At 42.7% G+C, this 24,227-nt stretch overlaps 1 protein-coding gene across 1 annotated transcript in view; it reads left to right on the top strand.

Annotated features, from left to right (window-relative positions):
* The window catches only part of COL24A1 (collagen type XXIV alpha 1 chain), a 3,617,818-nt gene that overhangs the window by 1,601,632 nt on the left and 1,991,959 nt on the right, over nucleotides 1–24,227 (top strand). Inside the window, exon 12 of the mRNA XM_044086026.1 lies at nucleotides 3,300–3,344. Coding sequence (XP_043941961.1) covers nucleotides 3,300–3,344 — 45 coding nt within the window. The remainder of the gene's footprint in view (nucleotides 1–3,299; nucleotides 3,345–24,227) is intronic.

Raw genomic sequence — 24,227 nt, 5'->3', positions numbered from 1 at the left:
CAATAAATTGCGAAAAGTCTGTTTTGTCGCCTTGTCGTACTATTACCTACATAGGCGCAAATCTAGACACAGTAGACATGTCTGCGAGGCTAACAGATCAGAGAATAACAGACATACACAGACTGGTCTCACTCCTTTTCAACAACAACAGAATCAAAGCCAGGTTAGTTCTGAAAGTGTTGGGAATTATGGCGGCTGCCATACCTCTGCTTCCATTAGCCAGATTCCACATGCGAATCCTTCAATGGATGCTCTTTACACAATGGTCATACCAGCAACTTCCAATGTCCCACACCATTATGATCACGCAGGCGTGCAGAAATCATCTCATGTGGTGGATGTCTTCCCTCAGCTCTGGGTGGGAAGACCCTTTTTTCCCCCCCATCCGGTTGCTACTCTGACAACGGACGCCTCCCTGATCGGGTGGGGGGGGCATTATCAGGGCAGGACGGTCCAGGGCACATGGCAACCAGACGAATGCCACTTGCACATAAATGTTCTGGAGATGAGAGCAGTGCTTTTAGCGTTGCAAGCCCTTCAAGACTCTCTCCCCTTGGGAACGATTGCAATCCAGACAGACAATATGTCTGTAGTGTGGTACATCAACAAACAAGGCGGAACCAGGTCCTACCCCGTGTGTGCAGAAGCACGCAGATTGTGGCAATGGGCAATTTCTTCTCAGCGTTTGCTGATAGCAACGCACATCCCGGAAGTCCAATCAAATAGCGGACAAATTGAGCAGAGCTATCCTCATGCCTCACGAGTGGTCTCTGAAAGACTCTGTTGTGAGAGAGATTTTTCTCAAGTGGGGTCAGCCTTGCTGCGATCTTTTGCTACTCCCCAAAACAGCAAGTGCAGACATTATTTCACCCTATTCCCTTTACCAGGCCAACCCAGCAGAGACGCTCTAGTCCAAGTTTGGCCCCGGGACTTCTGTATGCATTTCCTCCCTTCCCACTAATCTCTCAAGTGATACAGAAAGCTATCGCTCAGAAGGCCTCGTTGATCCTCATTGCTCCTTACTGGCCTCGACAGGTGTGGTTCCCCTTTCTACATCAATTTCTACTGGAGCGACCTTGGCATCTGGACCTAGTTCCAGACCTTTTGATCCATCAATCGGGTCAGTTACATCGCTCCCTCCCTCTCTGAACCTCACTGCTTGGTTCCTCCAGTTCCAACCTTAGCCAGGCTTCCTCAATTATCTCACTCTGTTCGAGATATTTTGATAGCTTCCCATAAATCTTCCACTAGGAAGATTTACTTGAGTAAGTGGAAACGTTTCACATTTTGGGCTCAAGGAAGGGACATAGATCCTTTCACTGCTTCCATCCAAATAGTCCTTGATTTTCTAGCTGAACTCTTCCATGCAGGTTCATCCCTTCTACTCTTAAAGTTCAATTGGCAGCTATCTCTAACTTTCATGTGGGTATTTCTGAGTCTGCCTTAATGTCCCACAAGCTTTGCAAAGCCTTTTGAAAGGAGTTTTTCTTCTCAGACCTCCTATAAGAAATCCTCCTTCTCCTTGGGACCTAAATTTAGTTCTTACTTCTTTGATTCTACCCCCTTTCGAACCTGCAGCATCCTGTTCTTTAAAATTGCTATCATGGAAGACTCTCTTTCTGGTAGCTATTACTTCAGCTAGAAGAGTCTCAGAACTTCATGCACTCAGCTGTCGACCTCCTTATCTATTGTTCCATAAGGACAGGGTATCCTTATGAACCAACCCGTCCTTTTTACCTAAGGTAGTCTCGACGTCAAATCTAAATCAAAGCATTGACCTCCCTGTCTTTTTTCCAGAATATTCCAATAGGTCTGAACAAAAATTACACTGGCTAGATGTTCATCGTCAGTTGAGGTACTATTTGGATAGAACAAAACAATTCAGAAAATCTGATCAACTGTTTGTCTCCTATGCAGAAGGCAGAAAGGGACTTTCAGTTTCAAAGGTATCATTATCTAGATGGCTTACATCTCTGATTACCCTCGTTTATGAAATTAGACACCAAAAGCTGCCTAATAAACCTAAGGCCCATTCTACAAGAGCTTTGGCTACTTCCTTAGCCTTCCAAGACAGACTGCCTATTGACACCATTTGTGCAGCGGCTACTTGGGCTACTCCTCACACTTTCATTTCTCATTATAAGTTGGATTTAGCTTCTAGGCATAGAGCTAACTTTGGTTCCACTGTTCTCAGGAGTCTGTTCCGTTAGGCCACCCGGGACAAGGTGCTAGGGACGCGGTCCCATCCAGCAAGAATGAAGGTGAGATAGACAACTTAACATATAAAAGTTATGTTCTTACCATAACGTTCCATGTTAGTTGTCTTCTTCTCGCCTTCTTCTTGCGTCCCACCCTCCTTCCCCCTGGCCTGGACAGACCTAGAGGAGTTGTGATTGTGACCTCTCTTTCTACCACCTCTTTCTTAGACATATGCTGCTTGCATATCTCCTGAATCAGGATGTAGGTCACCCTTCTTTCTCCCTGTTGTTAGAGGTGGACTCTGTTTAGAGTTATTCTGTAACTATTATAAGCTGGGGTTAGCTTACAAACGAGATCTGAGGTAACTCTCGCCTAGCATTGTGGGATATAAGGGGAGCCTCGAGCCGGTGGAACCAACTCTCGAGCTTTTAGAGTGGCCGAGTCGGAGCCGAGGTCGGCTCCGAACCCATCCAGCAAGAAGAAGGCGAGAAGAAGACAACTAACATGGAACGTTATGGTAAGAACATAACTTCTATTTTTCCAAGCCATGCCAATTGCACAAGTGCAATTACCATCATTAAGTCTAGATTTACTTCTAACATAGGTAAGCAAATCGTCCAACTTTTGACATGAGGAATATGGATCACCAATGTTATCAGCTGTTACCTTTCATTATGCATAGCATTTATTACACTGTACAAGATATTTGTGCATTAGCAAATCATTAATTGTATACTTATTTAAGGAATCCATATTCAGCTTCAAACTAATAAAATATTGTAAAAGAAAAGAATATTTCCTTATAGTGGTACTTATTAATGACATGTTACAGGCCTTTATTTTTGATAAGAATAATTTTTGTTCACCTCCATTGCTACTGGAGTTTTGTTTTGTTGTTTCTTTCTGATCTTCTGATATATGTATTCTAACTGATAACAGACGAGCTAAAATAACACTGTCAAAACAATGTTTAGTAATACATTGTAAAAAGTAAAACAAACAATTTTCACATTGAATTTACAGGGTATAAAGAAGTAATGGCAACATTTAATGCATTAGTCATGCAATACATACTTTCTGAAATATTCTGTTTCCTGCAGGGTGCAGTTGGACCTCGAGGGATGAAAGGTCTCCCAGGAAGACAGGTAAAAACTTTACTCATTAAATGTTGTCTGCCAGCTATTACTGGCATGGTGCCTGCAGACGCTTTTATACAGCATTTTGTTTATTCTAAAAGAGCTTACTTAAGTCAAAGAAATGGTTGCCCAAGGCTAAAGAAGTGTCATCTGTAAATTATGCTCTTATTCATTTCCTAAACGATTGACTTTGTTTGATGATATAATTACACTGACAAATTTTTGTTGAATAACTGTACTGCCACAGAGCTGTGATAGTTATTCTACTTGTAAATCAATTAAATAAGAAAAAAATTGGATATGTATAATGGATGCTGCTCTATCCTCAAGAAGATTTCTGTGGCGCACATACTTACCCTCTCAAAAATATGCTTTATTAACATAAGCTGATTTACTTGTACATTTGCAATGAAGTTGATGAAAGGATAAAATCATTTCTGGATGAACAAAATAGGTGGGCTATAAATTCACAGTTTTGTTAGCTGATTGCCATTAGAAACAACTATCATTGTCTGTCAGGTGAGACCAGGCAGCAAGTTATCCTTAAATTTGAGTATGTTAGCTGAAGTCTTTGATGCATGAATAGGGCTATTATTTTTATAATTCTTTCATTTCTGGCATCATGTGTCAAAGTAAGACAGTAACTTGTTGATTTAAATTGATATCTACCCTGTTTACTATTAAAAGCTGTTTACATTAATGTACTACAATGTGAAGTTCATGTACACATTTACCTCTTCCTGCTGCTCACAAAGGTTAGAAATGGCCTGTTGTATAACAGAGAATATCAACATGTTATTGTTTAATGTTCTGCTAGTGCTTTCTTTTAATGTAAATATGTTAAACAGAAACTGTATACACCAAATTTGTTAGTAAGTAAGTTTGCATTTAACACATCCACTAAACCTGATGGTTAAAAAAATTACCTTAATAGTAAGACCCACTGAAATGTCTTTAATGGCTTTCAGGTTAGCAGTATGAACTTAATCCTCTTCATAATCTTCCTAAGATAAATTGCTCTTAGGATTGTTTTAAAATGTTGAGAAAGATGTGAGGAGATATTTTGGAATCTAAAAATAGATCTGCTTTATTATTCCTGATCAGAAGGCTCTCTATTCTGTGTAACTTTAATTGTCTGTCTGGATATATCTAACAAAGAATTTTCTGAAATCTTCATTTTTTTCAGTTGAATACTCTTTGGTGACAGAGAGCCATACGTATGAAGCATCAAGTGGTGTAACAGGCATTGTGAAACTTATTCCTGGAAAGTGCGTAATTAGAACAGTCATGTCAAGTTTTTCCATCATTTGATACTGCACATACAGTTTATAAACTGGGATATCAGAGCAATAGTAAATATGAAATACTGAGCCCTGATAACAGGTTAATGACACAGTTGACTGATTTGTCCTGTTTATTCTACTCATTAGTGCTTCAGCTTTACAGCCTTTCAAGTAGATAGTAATTCCTTTCACTCTTTATATTCAACTCATTTAAAGAAATATACACTCATAACAACAGTTAGCAAAAATACTTCTCAGTTAACTTCCACATTTAATCCATGTTGACTATAAGTTACATATTTCAATATAAAATAACTCTCCTTGTGTAGGAGCGATCATTTCTTAGTACTTCTTGCGTACGCTAGACATTGTAGCAAAGACATATGCCTTAACTGTGTTTCTTTCTTGTCACTGCTCTATAAAATACCTACCTATCTGCCTTGTTGTTCTTTGGTTCTTTATGTCTGTTATATGCTCCAATATTTTCTTTTAAAATTTCAATTTTTCAGTATTATTATTGGCCACTCTTGGTTTCACGTATATACAGTTTATTACATGGACATTTCAACACATATATGACACATTCAAATTTACATGGTGGTTGTTTTATTATGAAAGACATATCTATTCACCCACATTCATCTCAAGCCTCAGATCTCCCACTTTTTTTATTATAACCTTCTCTATATATAATGGTTAAATATTAAAATTAGTGGGCACTATCCTATGTGATTTACTTGTACCTTTTCTGGACACAAACCTTGTTGAGGTTGAAACAAGTACTATTTAGTTCCATGTCTGATTGTAAAACATGCCAGTATTTCTTCACAACACTAATCATTCATCCTATCATGAAACTATTTATGAAAACACAAATAAGTACATTCTTACAAACTTTACTACTGATCTCAACATCCTCAACAGCTTTTCTAGTTGATAGGTATGTTTGTTTTGAAGTGTGGTCTTAGCAAGGATATAGCATCATTTTGGTTGTACTTTAGACTGTATGATTGTTTTAATGGACTGTAACCTTTTAAAAGGAGGGACTTCCGCGGTGGTGCAGCGGTAGCGTTGTTGCCTCACAGCAAGAGGTTCTCCCGTTCGATTCTCGGCTGCAGTGCGGGGATTGCCTTCTGTGTGGAGTCTGCATGTCCTCCCCGCGATTGGGTGGGTGTTCGAAAGACACACGTAAATGGGCGTGCCTTTGTTGAAGGTTGAATGTCGAGCTGGCACCTCGACGTTCGTGAAAATCTACTGCCAATCATTAGCGGACCAGGGTTCCACTGTGGCGACCCCTAACTGGGAAAAGCCGAAAGACAATACACAACCTTTTAAAAGGAGGGCAGTGACTTAGTATTATAATTTTGAACAGTGCTGTACTCAGTAGTAGGTAAACCCTTTTAGTTAAGTTTGTAAGGTGACAGAGTATAGAAGCAAACTGGGGATAATCATCCTATAATACTTCAGAAAGACTCAAAAAAGCTTTCTCCTGCCTCTTTGTTTGGGGGAACTGGCCGTTCTTTTGTAGCTTCTGTTTTTTTTTTTTTCTATCTTTCGTTTATTTGATTAACCCTTTCAAAATTACATAACCAAGATACTTCATCTTAATAATTTCTGCTTCATACTTAAGAGGATTTACAGTGAGCCCAGCATGCCTAAAGGAATCCAGTGCCAATTGAATATTGGGAAGATGTCTTCAGAGTGGATAATTAAATCATGCAAATATATGCAAGTGAAGGAATGGTGAGGCTTCAGTACTTGATACATTAGGCTTTGGAGTGTGGCTGCAGCCCCATAGAGACTGAAGGGAGAGACGGAATCCATCTGCCATTGACCTGCAAATTTTTTTCCCTTAGCCTGTTTGGTTAAGGTAATCTATCAGTATCTATTTGTAAAATTTTGGGGTAGATACCAACTGATTTACCCTGGGCATAGAGTAGCTGTCAAATTTGGTGATACTGTTGAATCTCATGAAGTGATTACAAAAGTGAACACTACCATCATGTTTTAGAACTAGTATGATAGGGCTTTTCCAACAACTATTTCTTATCAGATAGTAGTTTAATTGTAGCACTGGCTCAAAATTAAAAGCTCTGCTACATGACTGCTTTATGTCTGACCAGACATAAATGTAAGGTACAGTGTGTGTGGATGCGTATGTATACATATGTATATAGACAGATAGATAGACAGACGTGTGTTGGCTAAAAACAAGAAAAATGTGATAGCATTTCTCTCATGAACTGGGGGCTTAACTAGTTTTTCATATTAGGAAACCTCTGACAGTCCTTGATCATTTTTACACTTAATTATAATTCAGGAAAGGTGTTTTTTTCTGCCTGCTGTTTTACATGATTCTCTTCCTTGGAATAGTTTTTAGCCATCCTTAACAACAAAGTCCCAATCTGCCTGTCAAGTTGCTTTTCACCCCACTTGTAGTTCTCCCAGGAAGCTCTTTACTCTCATCCTGAAACTCACGTCTTATTCATTATTTCAGTAGCCAAGTCGTCAAGCTGTAGCTTTTCAAGTTTCAGCTGTTGAAACTGGCAATATTTATTGAAGTTGTTGAAAACCAATTTGCGGAACAACCACCATCCATCTCAACAACTATGGATAGTTAGCAGTTATTAATTTTCATAAATGCGTAAGCACTTTTTTCCAGGAAACTAAGCCATCTGCCTGTATCCCGTATGTGGGAGACAGCACTCCCCATACCCCTGCTGCTGATGTTTATACCAGTTTTGAAATCGTAAAGAAATAGAGCTTTTAGCTTCATCTTTCACTGTGCACAGCCTGACACTAGAGAAGTGAAAATGAACTATGTACCTGTCAGTGAGTTGTCCCTTGATATAATGGAATGCTTCCAGGTTCCCAACAGAGATCTCCATCTTCTAAGTTTTTGCTTTCTGGAGTTCTCCTGTCCAGAGGCAACTATTTGTTAGGGTATGATTCTCTTTAAAAATAAATATGTAGTAATTAATTCATTTCTAGTTTGCAGTAGTGTGTTCCATTGCTTTTCATGTGAGGCAGGGTATAGTTATTAATTTATTTAATTGTGTTGCTCGGGAGTTCCACTTAATCAGAACCTGTTTACAGTAGAAGGTGAATGAGTTCCAATATAACAACTGAAATAAAAATGTATGTCTAGAGGTAGAACATTCACAGCTGTGAGCCATGCAGCATTAGTATCTGCAGGAAAGCAAAGATTATGCCACCTCAGCAAGAAGTCTGTCTGAGCATGGTAAATTGAAGCATGGTCTTTTCCCAGCCATGGAAACATATTCATTTCACAGGGAGAAGCATGAACTTATGGGAGAATGGCTTTTTATGTATGTGCGTGCTGTGTCTATGAAGATTTTTAGATGCAAAGACATCCAGATGCAACTCAAACATCTAAGCTTGGTGAGTTTCAAATATTCCATTCAGAAAGTTCATTTTTTTTAAAACCAGAAGAGCATTATCTGGTTAAGTGATCTGTTCAAAGTCATGCAGTAGGCAAATAGAGCTATAAAGAATCAAACCTGGACCCTTAACAGTCAAAGGCAGCTCATTAGGAGTGTGGAACTGTAATCCTCCATACCAACTTCCAGATATCTATTAACTTTTTTGGTAAGTCATTGAGTATTACAGTCAATTAATGTCAGTCATTCGAGTTTCATTTCCCTTTGTTCAGCAAATGCATGTCAGTACAACACCTATTGTTCTGTTAACAATTTAAATGACATGTTTGACAATTGGCTGTGAGCTGCTATCAAACAGCTTCCTGTAGCCAAAAGTACAGGATTTGAATCTTCCCGTCTCCATTTAGCCTACTGTGTGACTGTAAGCCTGTGACTCAGACAGAACTCTTGGATCATGCCTGAAAAGAGACACTTTATCAAAGGGGTTTATCTGATTAACAAATGGATAGCAAATAGTATTTAAAATGAGTCCATTTTGGAGCCTTTGTCCCACCCTTTATTATTTTTGGCTTTGTCCAGTATTCTTGATGAAAGAAGGTGAAAATTATTTTGGTCTGCTCCACATAAAATCTGTGGCTATCTGGCAAATATCTATGGATTACAGTCATGAGATAATACCAAGAATATGAGTTTTATACTGCCTGTACTTCAGAAAATGCTTGCTATTAAAACGTAAAAAGTATAAAAGAGAATGATTTCAAATGTGTTTCTAATCTTTGGGTCTCTATTGCTGGTTCTTGAGCAAAGACGCTGGAAGGGAATGAAAAGTGCAATGAGATGCAGTGTCTGGTTCTCACAGCAGTGAGCTGAAATACACTTCTCAGTCATTATTTATGTATTCATTCATTCCTTTTATTACAAACAAACATTGAATGTATTCAGTTGAATAATTGGCTGTTATTGATAGCCAGATTGTGTGTGTGTGTGTGTGTGTGTGTGTGTGTGTGTGTGTGTGTGTGTGTGTGTGTGTGTGTGTGTGTTTGTGTTTGTGTGTGTGTTCTGTATGTACTGCATCCCAGAGCAGTTATAGTTTAAAGGAAGGAATCCATTGTAGTAAATAGGAGCTTGCTTAATTGCATAAGCCATGTTCTTTGAGTATAATCCTTGTTTTGTTGACTGTTAACAGTGTGTTTATTCTTTGGCTGTGAATAAACTGGACAGCATTATGTTAAAATATTAACTATGAATGAGTTAGAGGTCTTTTCTCCATTGTAGATATATTTTTTTCTTGGTGTGCCGTGTTTTACTGTATTCTTTAAACTACAAGCTAGCTCGTTTTAGTTAGAGAGCAGCTTAGACCATTTTAGTTAGAGGGCTTTTTTCCCTTGTTTATTCCCTATTTAGAGATGTAATTGGTGTGCTGCGTTAGTTATCTATAGTGTAGTGTGATTTCTGCTTTGTCAAAGCAATTCAAAGATACCAAACTCTCGGGATTTAAAAAGTGCACTAAGTGCACACAGAAGATGTCTATAACAGATGGCTGGTGGTAGGGGGTCCTGGACAACTATCCTGCCAAGGGCCCCATTTGACTATGATTCAGCTCTGTTCTTATTGTTCAGAAACTGTACAAGCATTTTGCCTTATACTTTTGCCCTATCCTTTTGTTTTTCTGTCTTTTAAACCAAGTAAATGGGTAGCCCAGGTGCAATGTCTGGTTAAGTGACATGCTCAAAGTCACACAGTAGGAAAATGGAAGTAGAAAAAGTCAAACCATATATTCTTGGCTACAGAAAACAGCTCACTAAAAGCTTAGTGCCTTAATTCTCTGCACTAACTGCCAGACCTTCGTTCATCTCTTCATTTTCTGATAAATTACTAAGGTTTGCAGTCAGCAGTGCCACTTATTTCAGTTTTTGTTGGTCAGAAGCTCAGGAGATTCACTATTCAAGTGTAATCTAGACGAATGGTTGAGTAACCTCAAATTCACCCCTGGTTTAGCACTCTTTTCCCTCATACTCTTCATTGAGTTCTTCGCACTTAAAATACAAAGGCTAAAACTTCTTGGGAATGTATGGATAGAGTTATGAAGGTACAGATAATAGTCTGTTAAGTACCTATGAAACAAAAATGCATGTTGATGCAAAATCTGTTGTTCTGTTAACTTTTCAAGTGAATTAGAATAGTCTGCCTTTTATCTTTCGCCATTTTTGCAGAACATCACTGATTGTGTATCACGTATATGCCTGTTCCTCATTAACATTTTGATGTGATGTTGTCCTATCTCTCCTTCATTATGTACTAGTTGGGGTTTGGAACCGATCCTCGGTTCTGACTCGGGTGTTTACAAAAGCTCGAGGTCTACAAGTAGCTTGTGGCTTACACCCTATCCTATGATGCACTAGGGAATTCCCCAGATCTCGTTTGCTGCTAAACAGATTGGGTGCTTCAACTGGCTGTGGCTAAGTTTCTTTCATAAATATTTACTTCTTTATAGAAAAATAGTAATTTATTCTTCTGTTGTGGTTTTAAAACATAGTTTTCTCCACTTTCTTTACATAATGAACTTATTAGTCCATTAGTTTCTTTGCTGTTTATCTGTGACCATCATTTTCTATTTTAAGGCCTATATTTCCCGTATCCCAGCTTTTGTGTGCAATGTAGGCTCCTTTTGAGCAGTAGTTTTGATACCTAGTTTAAATTAGTGTGTTACTAGTTAAATAGAAAGTTGGCTTGGCTGTTTGTGTTTTTTGCTATCCAATGTTGGAATTGTGCTGTGTGTTATAGATGTAAGTTTTCTTTGTTATCTTAGAAAAAAAAATATATATATATATATATAGAGAGAGAGAGAGAATTGTATTTCTAGTTTTCTGTTAGCCTGTTTGAGTTAGAGGGCATTTCTCCATTGTAAATATATATTTTTTTGGTGTGCCATGTTTTACTGTGTTCTTTAAACTATAAGCTAGCTCGTTTTAGTTAGAGAGCAGATTAGCCCATTTTAGTTAGAGAGCTTTTTTCCCTTGTTTATTCCCTATTTAGAGATATAATTGGTGTGGTGTGTTAGTTATCTATAGTGTAGTGTGATTTCTGCTTTGTCAAAGCAATCGAAAGATACCAAACCCTTGGGGTTTAAAAAGTGCACTAAGTGCACTCAGAAGATGTCTATAACAAATGGTCATACAGTGTGTGTGTACTGCCTTGGAGCAGTACACTTGCAAGAGTCTTGCTCTATTTGCCATTCATTCAACTGTAGGGTTCTTCTCAAATGAAAGATGCTGATTTTAAAAGGATTACTAAAAACTTCTTTTTCTGAGGCCTTAGAAGAAGGTCAGTGCCCAAAAAACAGACCTCTTTCCCGTCTCAGAAATCTGACAGATCTGGCAAAAGATCCTCTTCAACTTCTTCAGAGGAATCAGAACCTTCCAAAAAGTTGCCAAAAATATCTGCTTCCGGAACCGAAATCTATATGGTCTAAGAGACCATCTACCTCGGCTCCTCCTAGGTCTTAACCGTTGGCTTTTCAGACTTGGAGCCAGTCCCCAGTATTGGAACCAGTTTCTCCGACCCTTAGCTCTCCAGTCTTACAGGCTGCAAGGTCCCCTGCTCCCTCCTATCGACCCTCCAGGAGCCTTTCTGATGATGATGTAGATCACATGGTGTGGAGACTTTTGAGGACACCAGCACTAGCCAAACTGTTATCAGAGCCAACCCATAGGGTTTCTGAACCGACTCAACCTGCATTGTCACTGCTGATTCGTCGTCCGACCTAACTTGGTCTTTTGGAGCAGGAATGCATGGAACCGATAGTAGTGGAACTGTTGGAACCGAGACCTGTTCCAGGATATTTGGCCCTGACTACTGCTCTGACTTCCTCGGTGCCATCTGAGCTCGAGGAGTCTAAGAGCTGATGGTCTCCAGTCAGGTCCAGGGAGGACAGTCAGATCGGACGTTTGTCGGATCCGAACTTGCCTCTCGGGTCATTGGCGCAGGTGAGCTTGGCTCCTACATCAGCTTCGTAGTCAACCCCTGTTGTGCCGGGGATGTCTTCTGGTTCTTCGGAGCCAGGAGTTTCTCTGGGTCATGAGCGGGGGGCCTTTGCAGCGATGAGGAGAGCGTTGTCCCCATGGGAACCTCCACTCTTGGATACATTCATTCCTCCCCCTAAGGCACCAGTGTCTGTCTCAGCACAACTGCATCTACACAGACATGGAGACCCACAGCCTCAGGATGCCCCATCGGGTGAGTCCGTATCTTCTGAAACCTCCCCAGAATATCCTTCTGAAGAGGTCTCTCAGAAGAGATTATGCAAGAGGAAGCATTTGGTCTCCCCAGAAGAGTCAGTCGCCTAAGACACAGACCTCGATGACTCAGAAGCTTCCCCACGGTCACCCTCTGAGGATGTCTCCTTTGCAGACATCCTAGATGTACTTAAGTAGAGAGGTGGCAGGAAGCCCATCAACCCTTCTGAAGAGGAGTCTCTTTACCTGAAGGGCTTTGGGTCTCACCCTTCAGCAACTTGGGTGTCTTCGCCTTTTGACGAACTTATGGACCTAGTTTGTCGAAAGGCATGGGAGACTACAGATTCAGTGGAGACTGTCCCTTGGAGACTAGATACACTTATCACATCCCCTGAGGATAAAACCTTTCTTACAAAAGGTGCCCCAGTAGATGTTATGATGGTGGTGGCAGCCACAAAAAAGGAACTGTCGGAGACATTCTCATCTGTCCCTCCTCCAAACAAAGACTCTCAGACAATGGACAGATATACAGTCAGGTCCCTGAATTATTTCACACATTTTACCAGATTGCAGAGAGATCTCCTGAAGGAGCTAGAAATACTCTTCAAGGTTCTGTAGCTGCGTGAGTGTTGGATAAGGTTACCTCCTAGCTCTCCACCTTAAATTCAGTAGTAAACTCCTCCATGAGGCTCATATCCTATGAAGCTGATGGAGTGGGTAGGAAAACGAGTTCAGGTATTGCTCTGAGGAGGCATTCCTGGATATGCTTGTGTAACTTAGCGGAGCTCTTCAAGTCTACCTTTGTAAATGCCCCCTTCGATGGCTTGTCATTATTCAGGGCTAAAGTGAAAGACACTCTAGGTGTGAGTAAGAAGGAAAGACTCTCTCTGCCATAGGGGTCTGTTTTTCCCTACCTTCTAGACCATATCCAAAAGGTCAAAAAGGGGGGAAAATGTGGTTCCGGAAATCCCAGTGAGTTTTTCAAGACACATGGTGATTCTTCCCCCAGGGGCAGAGGGGGAAGCAGTAACGGAAGACGTCGATCATGTGGCAGAGGGGGTCTGCATAACAAAAGACAAATGGGTACAAAGCATCGTATCCAGAGGTTATTATATACCCTTTTCACTTCCCGTCCCAGTCACAAATAACATCCCATATGTTCCACTCATCCAAAGGGAACAGGCAACCTTAGAAATACAAAAGTCGCTACAAAAAAGAGTCATCTAAACAGTCCCCGCAGACCAAATAGAATCCTGAACTTACTCAAGGTTCTTTTTAGTTCCAAAGAAAACAGGGGACTGGAGACCCATCCTGAATCTCAGCAGACTGAACAAATCTGTAAGAAAGTCAAAGTTCTAGATGGTAACACTGCAGTCGATACTGTCTTTTCTGGGAAAAGATGATTGGATGTGCTGTATAGATCTCTAGGATGTGTACTACCACATAAAAATGGACAAGCGATCCAGGAGTCATTTGCGCTTTCAGCTGGGATCCAGTCACTACCAGTTATGAGCTCTGCCATTTGGTCTCACTACAGCCCCCAGAGTGTTCACCAAATGCACAGCAGTAGTCACGGCTCCCTTGAGGTGCCTGGGATTCCGAGTGTTTCCGTACCTAAACAGCTGACTCCTAACCGCCACCACCGAGCATCTACTAATAAAGGTGAGAGACACCACATTGGCACTCTGCTCTCATTTAGAAATCACAATAAATTACAAAAAAATCTGCCTTATTGCCATTTCAACATATCGTTTTTTATAGGAGCAGATTTAGATACTTCAAGAATGATAGTAAAGCTTCCCCCGGAAAGAGTACAAACCCTTCAGCAGCAGATCATCAGTCTACTGTTCAAAAGGAAAGTTCAAGCCAGTAGTTCTAAAAGTATTAGGGACCATGGCAGCAGCAATAAACTTGATCCCATTGGCATGACCTAACATGAAAATTCTACAGTGGCTACTGTTCACTCAGTCGTCCATGCAGGAACTATTCATGTCCCACCAGATCATAATAATCGAATCTTGCAGGAAAGATCTTCATTGGTGGCTTCACTCAACTCATGTGACCTTAGGTCGACCATTTGTTCTCCCGCAACCTTTAGCCACAGTGACCACAGACACTTCCCAGATGGGGGGGGGGGGGCATTATCTGGGAAAGACAGTCTAGGGCACTTGGCAATATCACAAGGCCCATTTGCACATTAATGTCCTAGAGATGAGAGGAGTGTTCTTAGCATTCCAAGCATTCCAGTACTCTCTTCCTCTGGGAACTGTTGAAGTCCAGACAGAAAACATGTCAGTTGTATGGTACATAAACAAGCAAGGAGGAACCAGATCTTACCCCCTTTGTCAAGAGGCTCTGAGAGTATGGCAATGGGCGACCTCCTCCCAACGCTTTCTGATAGCAATCCAGCATGATAGCAGACAAACTCAGCAGGCCTATTTTGATGCCTCATGAGTGCCTAAAACAAGAGATAACGGAAATAATTTTCCAAAAATGAGGTCAGTCTTGCTGCGACCTTTTTGCCACGTCCATGAATGCCAAATGCAGCAGCTATTTTGCCCTAATCCCTCCTCCGGGGGAGTCACCATGGGATGCACTTGTACATGATTAGCCCACAGGTATCCTCTGTGCTTTCCCTCCCTTCCCATTGATCCCCAAAGTTACTCAGAAAGACAGAGTATTGGGAAGTACCTTAATACGTATCACCCCATACTGGCCTCGTCAAATCTGGTTCCCCTTCCTGTGGCCTCATCTTCAAGTGGAGCCTTGGATTCCGGAGCCAGTTCTGGATCTTCTGACCCATCCGTCAGGTCTGCTGCATCCTTCTCTTCAAACTCTCAAGTTGGCAGCATAGCTGCTTCAATTCCAAACATAGCCAGGCTACCTGACCTTTCACCTTCAGTGCAACATATTGTGATCTCTTCTCATAAAGCTTCTACGAGGAAATTATATGTCAGCAAATGGAAAAGATTTTCCTCCTGGGCCTTGGAAAATCATATTGACCCTTTCTCTGCACCTATATTTTCTGTATTGGAGTTTTTAGCAAAGCTTTTTCATGAAGGAGCAGCTACAGCTACTATTCAGGTTCAATTGGCAGCAATCTCTAATTTCCATTTAGGGGAAACAGGGCCAAATGTTATGTCCCACAAACTTTACAAAGCCTTTTGAGGGGTACCATTCTGCTAAGGCCACCCATTAAACCACCTCTACCCCCATGGGACCTCAATTTTGTATTATCCTGTATGATACTTCCACCCTTTGCACCTGCATCATCCTGTAACCTGAAGTTCTTAACCTGGAAGACATTTTTCTTAGTAACTATAACTTCAGCTAGAAGGGTTTCTGAGTTACAAGCACTGTCTATCAAACCCCCATATATGCTATTCCACAAGGACCGGGTTTCACTCCGTACAAACCCATCCTTTTTACTGAAAGTATGCTCGGAATCAAATTTGAACCAATGCATAGACTTACCATTTTTCCCCCTAACAATGGCAGTAAGGCAGAGTACATGTTACATCAACTAGATGTTCATAGCCAATTACGTTTCTATTTGCACAGAACAAAAGACTTTAGGAAGACTGACCAGTTATTTGTCTCCTTCTCAGACCAAAAAAAAAGGTGCCCCAGTTGCTAAGACTATTCTTTCTAGATGGTTGTCAGATTGTATTACATTTACCTACAAACCCCAGAACAAACAACTTCCTGACAAAGTAAAAGGTCATTCTACCAGAGCTGTGTCTACCTCTTTGGCCTTTCAGGCTAAACTGCCAATCGATACCATTTGTGCTGCAGCAGCATGGGCAAGACCTCATACCTTTATCACTCATTACAAAGTTGATTTGGTCTGCAGGGACAGACCCTCCTTTGGATCCACTGTTCTGAAGAATGTTCTCCCTTGATCCACCCAAGAAAGATGGTGCTAGGGACACTGTCTCAACCAGTACAGAATGAAGGTGAGATAGGACAACATCACATAAAGAAGTTATTTACTCACCATAAAGTTCCATGTATGTTGTCCCTCTCGCCTTCATTCTTACACCCCACCCTCCTACCCCCAGCCTTTGGCTCCTGGAGGACCGTGAGGATTTATTTAGTGTCTTAATTTTTTCTCTGACCCTCTTCTAGGCTTGTAAATTAGTAAAATTGTATATGTGTATACTAGTTTATCATCAATCAAGTTCTGGGGAATCCCCTAGTGCATCATGGGACAGGGTGTAAGCCATGAGCTACTTGAAGACCTCGAGCTTTTGTAAACAGCTGAGTCAGAACCAAGGATCGGTTCCAAACCCCAGTCAATACAGAATGAAGGCTAAAGGGACAACACACATGGAACGTTATGGTGAGCACATAACTTCTTTTTTTGTGGTAAATCATTGAGGATTAATGTCAGTCAATAAAGCCAGTCATTACAGTTTCACAACTGTTATTGTTTAGAGAGTGCGCTTCAATGCAACACGTATTGTTGTACTAATGTTTTAAGTAGTTTGGAGTTATCTTGCACTTATGTTAATGAACTGCTTCCTATAGTATAAAGTACAGTGTTTGAATCCTTTCATCTCCATTTATCTACTGTAAACCTGTGAGGAAGTCAGTTAATCAGACTGCTCCCAGCCCATCCCTGAAAAGGCAGTCTTAGTTCAGTGGGTTGAAGTGGTTAGCAACTATATAAAATAATGTTTAAAATTTGTCTCTTTTTGTCTCTTCATTATTTTTGGCTTTTTACAGAATCTGAGAGCTATTTTGGTCTGTTCCTTGTAAATTGTGAGGCTTTCTGGAAAATTGTTGTGGACTGTAGTTACTAAGTAATCACATCGGGTATGATTTTCAGACTTGTATCCTTTAAAAAATGATTGATAAAAGTTTGTTATTCTAGTAACTTTTTAAGTATATAAATGAACAATTTAAAATCTGTTCCTGATTTTGTGCCTTGGTTTCTAATCCTTGAGCTAAGAAGTTGAGAGGGTAGAGGGGAGTTGTACTGTATGTTTCTGACAGCAGCAAACTGAGAGAGATTTCTGGCCCATTGTTTACAAATTGATTCATTCACTTGATCTTAAACAATGTCTGAGGTATGGTCATACGAGTATCTGTAAGTAATGTGTACGTTGTGTGTGTGTGTGTATGTGTGTGTGTGTGTGTGTGTGTGTGTGTGTGTGTGCGTGTGTGTGTGTGTGTGTGTGTGTGTGTGTGTGTGTGTGTGTGTGTGTGTGTGTGTGTGTGTGTGTGTGTGTGCTATAAATCTCAACTTTCCTGATTTTTCCTTCATATTTGTGGTCTGTCCTCAAAAAAAAATGTGGCTTTTAGATAATGTGCTGTAGATTGCAGTCACTAAATAATGACAGACTTGAGTTTCAGACTTGTTGCCATTCACAAAAGTTTTGCTAAAGCAAAATCTTATATGCTTACAACTTTCTAATTGCATAAGACCAATATTTAAATCTTCTTTCCATTCATCACTTTTTGTTCGGTTCCAAGCCCTCGGAACCGAGTTGGCCTATTACCAAGCTTGGGCCAGCTAAAAAAACTTTCAAGCTGAATCTCTACACAGAATGCCCTTATCCCTGTTACCACAGATCTCGTTTGCCGCATAGCCATAAAGCCGCGTTTCAGCCGAGCTCTCAGCTAAGTGAAATCTTTTTTGATATTTGTGAAAACTTTTTTGGATATCTTCATATTTTACTAAACTATTGGTATTACTAGTGTAGTTTCTTCTGTCTAACCTTATTCTTTCCACTCTACCCATTGTTACCGTTAGTAAACTTCAAGTACCATTGCTGGTATGACCTTTTCCCTTACCCTTGTGGTATTTCTTCAATACCATAGTTGGTATTGTTTCTCCAGTTTAATCTGTTAGCTTTTATGTTTATTCAAGTGTTTCCCTTTATTCTCTTCATACAAGTGTATTGCTATATTGCTGGTATTTTGTGATTTTTTTGAATGGAGCTGACTTCATTATAGTTGGAATATACAGTTGGCTGTGGTGTTTTTTTCTACCAAGATGTCGGATAAGAAGGGTACTTCAGGCTTTAAGCATTGTACTTCTTGTAAAGACAAGTTACCTAACAGTGATTCTCTTGATGACTGTGTATACTGTTTGGGTGTGGCCTCCATGTGATATTTGTCAGAGCTTCAGACAACGAACTCTTAATGAGCTCAAATATAAACTCATTCTGTAGGGGTTACTCAAGTCTTCCTTCTCAGAGGCCATTTCTGCGATGGAGGTCTCAACCTCTCCTTCTGAGGACAAAAAGAGATCCCATTCTGTTCCTTCTTCACCATCGGGTGATCAGAGCAAGCCTGGGAAATCTAAGGTCCCTAAGTTATCGTTGGAACATAAATCTGTCTCTTCGGCTCCGCCTTCCTCGGCTCTGACCATCTCAAAACCTTTGATACCGATGTCTGTTTTGGCACTGGCCCTGCCTCCAGCACCAGTCATAGATCTTACTACACCTACTTCGACTTCAGCACTTGTAGCTACTTCGGCTCAGGGCACACCTTCGACTACGCCATCAGTTTCCATTTTGGAACCGAGCATTTCGGCTCCGAGTGTCATTTCGGCACTGAGCATTGTGCCAACCTCACTGGATCTTACCCCTTTGCTTCAGGTCTCGAAACTTGAGACTTCATTGCCGGCAGACCTTGCACCACGGACCCGATACTCGCCCCTCCATAGACCCATTTCTGGGCCAAGCGTATAGCCCTTTTCTCAATTGTCCTGACTCCGTCTGGAGTATCCACTAGATCCACCAGGAACCTTTTGGAACATGGCATGGTGCGCCTTGTAGACCAGCTTTTGGTAGCCAGGGGGATTCCCTCACTTTCTAAGACCCATCCACCTACAGGACTTGGGTTGCCTTATTCACGGACTCCATCTTACACTCCTCCTTCGACCATCTTGGTTCTGAAGCCTTCTGCTCCGACAACCTTCTTGGAACCTATCTCCTTGACGCCTACAGTGCATCTCACTCCAGCTCTGAGTTTGTTCCTTTAGTCTTCGGTTCCCACCGAACCGGTCCTTCCTCAGTCTGGGGATTGGGGGATGGGCACGTTGGCCCGGGGTACAGTGCCGACTCTCCTTGGTTCCTCCCTTGGCACCGATGGCCGTGTCTGCGCCAATCCTGCTTGTGGCTCCATCTGTGGGGGCGGGTCCATCAGAGCGGGGTGTGACTCCGTTCCCGAGGTTGTCTTTCTCGGTTCCGGGCTCCCATCCCTCTTCGGGCGGGCCTGCCTTCTGCGCAGTGAATAGGGCTGTTATTTCTGTTAGCACTCCCTTGATGTTTGGAACTGCAGTTTTCACCTCCTGAGCTACAGCTGTCACAGACCACCCCCCCGGGGCACTGGGCAGAGAAGCCGCATGACACCCCTGTTCAGGGTACCCACTCTTCCGAGTCCTCCTCAGAGACCCCCATTGAGGAACCCCTCGTAAGAAGACGTCCAAGAGGAAGCACGTGGACTCACCTGAGGAATCCTTAATGGAAGACATAGATTACAATGATGGTTAAGGGTCCCCAAGGTCACCTCCTGATGATGTCTCCTTTGGAGACACCCTGGAGATGTTAAAGCAGGCAGGTGACTGGAAGCCCTCCAACCCTTCATCTGAGGAGTCCGTGTTCCTGCAGGCTTTTCGTGCCCGGGTGACCCCCACCTGTCAATGAGCTTGTCTTGCAGTGCGTGTGAAAGAATCCTAATTCCATTGAGGTGATCCCCCGGAGACCAGACAAAATTATTTCCCTTCCCGAGGAGAACCTGCACTGGTCCAAAGGGTTACCAGTTGATGCTATGGTGGTGGTGGCCACGAAAAAGGACTTGGCTGAGGAAAGTCCCGCTGACCACCCACCCATCAGGGAGTCCCAGGCGGTGGACAGACTTGAAAAGTGTGTTTTTGCATCAGGGACTTTTGCTGTATGATCCCTGAATTATTTGGCACATTTTACGAGGCTCCAGAGGGACCTGATCTTGGAAATCTCTGGGAAGCTCGCAGGAGAGTTGTCTGACAAGGTCAGGGACAAAGTGGCCTTGCAGCTCGCAACCCTGGAATCAGTATCCAACTCATCCATGAGGTTGATCTCACACGTGACTGAAGGGGCAGCTAGAGCAGGGGGTTCGGGCATTGTTATGAGGCGTCATGCCTGGATGTGCATTTGTGACCTCACGGATCCCTTCAAGTCTTCCTTTCTGAATGCTCCCATCGAAGCTTCGTCCCTTTTTGGTTCCAAAGTGAAGGACACGCCAGCCATGTGCTAACAAGATGGAAAAACCCTGTCTGTCATAGGCCTACGGTTTTGCAACCCTCATCGTACCTTCTCCAGGAATCAGAGGAGTGGGAAAATGTTACATAAGAAATCTCAGGGTCTCTTCTGTGCCACAAGTGGTGATGATACTCCCAGAGGCAGAGAGGGTACCAATTCTGGAAGATGCCCCTATAGGGGCAGAGGGGGTCCTCGCAGTCATGGCTACAGTGACACCTTCTCTGGGCAGCCTTATCAGCGCTCCTGAGGGGAGTCCCGATTGCATACCTCTGGAAGCAGTCAGGGGTCATTTCTCTCTGCACCAAGCTGCCTGGCCAGAGGTTACAATATTCCCCTTTCTTGTCAGCCAAAATTTCCAAGAAAACTTCCCGACGTTTCACCCAGTCAAATGGAAGAAGCACCTTCAGAGATTATAAATCTGTCTTAAAAAAGAGTCATCCAACCACTCCCACCAGACCAGTGTGGATCCGGATTTTACTCGAGATTCTTTTTGGTGCCAAAAAAGACAGGGGACTGGAGACCCATTTTGAATCTCAGCAGTTTAAACAAGCCTGTCACCCAAACCAAATTCCAGATGGTCACGGTTCAGTCCATCCTTTCATTTTTAAGGGAAGGCAATTGGATGTGCTCTATAGATCTCTGGGATGTGTATTACCACATCAAGATGGACAAACGCTCCAGGAGTCTGCTTCCCTTTCGACTAGGAGCCAGTCATTACCAATTCTGTGCCCTGCCGTTCGGTCTCTCTACAGCCCCCAGAGTATTCACGAAATGCATGGCAGTGGTAACAGCTCACTTGAGACCAAAAGGATTCTGGGTGTTTCCATATCTAGGCAACTGGCTCATTACCGCCCCCACCAAGCATTTTCTGGTAACAGTGCTACACCATTCTCTCTGTCTGGCAAAATTCTTGGGAATAACGATACATTGGGAGAAATCAAACCTTATCCTTGCACAACAAATCGAGTTCATTGGAGCAGTGTTCAATACTGAGTCCTGTCTGGTATCGCTCCCGTTTCACAGACTGCACCGATTGAGGCTTCAGCTCCGGGTGATTTTTTCCCAAGCAACAGCCTCTTCAAGGGAAGTTCTTCAGGCCATAGGTTTTATGGCTGCGTCAATTCCAATAGTGCAAAACTATATATGCGGATTCTGCAATGGCTCCTTCTCTGTTAGTGGTTCTCAAGCTGTCAACCCCTAGATTAAAAGATTTGAATAACCAACGCCTGCAAACAGGACCTGCTTTGGTGGATGAGGCCAGATGTAGATCTGTGGAGCCACCCATTTCAACCCCCCCCCCTCCAGCCCACAGCCATTGCAACCATGGATGCTTCCCTAATCGGATGAGGGGGGCATTTCCAGGGAAAGACTGTCCAAGGCACATGGTCCACCTCAGACGCCCACCTACATATCAGTGTTCTGGAACTGAGAGCCTTGCTGTTAGCGTTGCAGGCCTTCCATTCGGCTCTCCCTTCTGGGACTATTGCAATTCAGTCAGACAATATGTCAGTGGTCTGGTACATCAACAAGCAAGGAGGAACCAAGTCCTATCCCTTATGCCGAGAAGCCATGAGAATTTGGCAGTGGGCGATAGCTTAAACTAAGCATATGCACTCTCATGCCCTATGAGTGGTCCCTCAACCCCGAGGTGGCGTCTGTAGTCTTTAGCCACTGGGGCCAGCCTTGCTGCAATCTTTTTGCTTCCCCATCAAACACCAAGTGCAGCAGCTACTTCGCCCTATTTCCCCCAGAGGGGGAGCCACGGAGGGATGCTCTGATCCACGATTGGCCCACTGGACTTCTCTATGCCTATCCTCCCATTCCCCTGATCCCACAATTTCTAAAGAAAGCTCTTTAGTTAAGATGTAAGGTGATCCTCATAGCCCCATTTTGGCCTTGACAAGTTTAGTTCCCCTTTCTTCGGCCTCATCTAGTATACCTGCTGTGGATTCTGGACCCTCTACCAGATCTGATTACTTATCCCCAAGGGTTGATTCACCCGAACCTGTCCAGTCTCAAGCTGACAGCTTGGTTTCTCCACTTCCACTAGTCGCTAAGCAAGCTAATCTCTCCTCCCCTGTTTGAGACATCATTCTGGCCTCCCACAAACCATCCATCAGAAGACTATATCAGGATAAGTGGAAAAGGTTCTCCATCTGGTCCAAGGATAACATGCTAGACCTGTATCCAGCTCCAGTTACTGCAGTGCTTCAATAGCTGGCTAAGTTTTTTGATAATGGAGCCTCTGTCTCTACAGTACTAGTGCGTCTAGCGGCAATTTCCAGTTTCCACAATGGTATAGATGGCACCCCTCATCTCTTTATGCCTCTGTAAGGCTTTCCAAAAGGGGACCTGTCATCTCAGGCCTCCTCTGAGACAACCCAGGGAACCATGGAACCTCACTTTAGTCCTCCAGATTTTGACTCAAAAACCCTTTGAGCCTGCTGCTAAGTGTGACCTAAAGTTTTTGTCTTGGAAATCATTGTTTCTGGTAGCCATTACCTCTCCCAGAAGAGTCTCAGAACTGCAGGCATTTTGTATCAAGAGGCCGTATCTGGTCTTTCATAAAGACAGAGTCTCACTTCGGACGAAGCCATCCTTTCTTCCCAAAGTTGTTTCTGAATTCTCTATTAAGCAGTCCATTGATCTACCAGTTTTCCGAATTTTGCCAATAAAGGAGAGTATTGCCTTCACTCCTTAAACGTACATAGACAATTGAGATTTTACCTAGACAGGACCAAACCTATCTGTAAATCTGATCAGCTTTTCATTTTTTTTCGGGACCCAAAATGGGAGAGGCTGATGTTCATCCTGCATACAGCTGCATTAATCACAGATGGGTTTTCAGCCGTCAGGCGGTCCCTCGGTCGGCCGAATTCCAAAGTCTTTGTCCGGCGTCGGTTGTCGTCGCTTACTCTTCTGATGTCAGTAAGGCCAGAGTATATAAGACACAGCCGACGCCATGTTCTTCAGTCTTTTTTGCCGCGCGGTGCCCGAAGCAGAAGCAGTTTGCAAGTGCCGGTTGGCCAGCTCCTGAATTACGAAAAATAATTGGAACCGAAGTCTTCATTAAAGCTAAGTACCCCGTTGGGGAACCTTTTCTTGCCTCAGACCGATGTCAGAAAAAGTTAATAATTGTATTTCTTGTGGGAAGCAAATACCGCATAAGGATTTCCATTCCCTTTGCATACCTTGTTTGGGCCCAGACCACGACGTCTCGGGCTGTCGCTTTTGCGCTACCTTCAATAAACGCACTATCAAGCGGGCGGAGTTCGCCCAACACTACTTTGGCAAAGCTTTTGACTATAAAATGTTGTCGGACACTTCGACTACCGTTTTGCCCAAAAAACGCAAGGAAAAGGACCGACACGCGAGGCCCTCGGTCCCCGCCGACACCACGCCAAAACAGGCTACACGTGGTCCGGTACTCAGCGAGATGCCTTTGCAGTCCCTGACTACCGACGACACTCCTTTGGCGGTGTCCTCTGTACCCGAGACCGCTGGGTCCTCGGCCCTTTCCCAGACTACAACCGAAGCCCCTGCTATTGTCGAGCCTACTAATGTGGACAAGTCCACTTCCAACCATGGTGTATTTAGGCCCTCATCTGCTTTTTCAATTAAGGCCTTTACTAAATCCAAAGCAGCCAGGCATCCCACATCCCATCCCATCTATATTTTTTTGTCTTCAGATGTCTTACCTGTGTCCCACCAGCTAGCTACT

The sequence above is a fragment of the Protopterus annectens genome, chromosome 10.part0, assembly GCF_019279795.1.
Source record: "Protopterus annectens isolate FY-2018-M chromosome 10.part0, PAN1.0, whole genome shotgun sequence".
Taxonomy (NCBI): domain Eukaryota; kingdom Metazoa; phylum Chordata; order Ceratodontiformes; family Protopteridae; genus Protopterus; species Protopterus annectens.
The sequence above is the reverse complement of the archived record's forward strand: the minus strand, read 5'-3'. Positions and strand labels throughout refer to the sequence as shown.